Below are 1,080 nucleotides of genomic sequence, written 5' to 3'. Positions count from 1 at the left end.
TTTTCTTTTTTCTTTTTTCTTTTTTTCATTTTTTCTTTTTTCCCCTTTATTTTTCGTTTTTTCCTTTTTCCCCTTTTTTCCTTTTTTCTCCTTTTTTCTTTTTTTCCTTTTTTCTCCTTTTTTCTTTTTTCCCCTTTTTTCCTTTTTGCCCTGTCTTCCCCCTTTTTTCTTTTTTTCCCTATTTCCCCCTTTTTTCTTTTTTTCCTTTATCCCTATTTCCCCCTTTTTTCTTTTTTTCCTTTATCCCTATTTCCCCCTTTTTTCTTTTTTTCCTTTATCCCTATTTCCCCCTTTTTTCTTTTTTTCCTTTTTCCTTATTTTCCCCCTTTTTTTCTTTTTTCCTTTTTTCCCTATTTCCCCCTTTTTTCCCTATTTTCCCCCTTTTTTCTTTTTTCCTTTTGTCCTTTTTCCCCTTTTTTCTTTTTCCCCCTTTTTTCCTTTTCCCCCCCTATTTTCCCCCTTTTTTCTTTTTCCTTTTTTTTCCCTATTTTCCCCCTTTTTTCTTTTTCCTTTTTTTTCCCTATTTTCCCCCTTTTTTTCTTTTTTCCCTATTTTCCCCCCTTTTTTACTTTTTTCCTTTTTTCCCTATTTTCCCCCTTTTTTTTCCCCTTTTTTCCCTTTTCCCCCCTCTTTTTTTTTCCTTTTTCTTTTGTTTTTTTTTTTTTTGTGGTTAAATAACCGTTTCTCGGGTACCTGCCACCCGGGCGCTCAGAAGAGGCCGCAGTCATTGAGGTTCTCTTTGATGATGACATCCGTGACGGCGTCGAAGACGAATTTGACGTTCTGCGTGTCTGTGGCACAGGTCATGTGGCTGTAGATCTCCTTCACGTCCTTCCGCATGTTGAGGTCGAGGAATTGGGTCTTGATGTAGTTTCCCGCGTCTTCAAACGTGTTGGGACCTGCGGAGGGAGGAGACGGCGCTGCCGCTGAGCTGCTCCCGCGGGAGATGGGCATCGGAGCTGAGCGAGGACCCGGGGGATGCTCAAGGCTTGTTTTTAAGAGTTAGATGGGAAATCTCCCTCTGGAGGAGGAGGAGGAAGAGGAGGAGGAGGAGGAGGAGGAGGCGGAGGCGGGGGAGGA

General features: G+C 41.6%; 1 protein-coding gene across 1 annotated transcript in view; it reads right to left on the bottom strand.

Moving 5' to 3' along the window:
* Positions 1 to 708: 708 nt before the first annotated feature.
* The window catches only part of LOC104292945 (guanine nucleotide-binding protein G(t) subunit alpha-2-like), a 5,987-nt gene continuing 5,615 nt past the window's right edge, over positions 709 to 1,080 (bottom strand). The window contains exon 6 of the mRNA XM_009892377.1: positions 709 to 899. Coding sequence (XP_009890679.1) covers positions 709 to 899 — 191 coding nt within the window. The remainder of the gene's footprint in view (positions 900 to 1,080) is intronic.

Source organism: Charadrius vociferus, unplaced genomic scaffold, assembly GCF_000708025.1.
Source record: "Charadrius vociferus isolate BGI_N301 unplaced genomic scaffold, ASM70802v2 scaffold1689, whole genome shotgun sequence".
NCBI lineage: Eukaryota > Metazoa > Chordata > Aves > Charadriiformes > Charadriidae > Charadrius > Charadrius vociferus.
The sequence above is the reverse complement of the archived record's forward strand: the minus strand, read 5'-3'. Positions and strand labels throughout refer to the sequence as shown.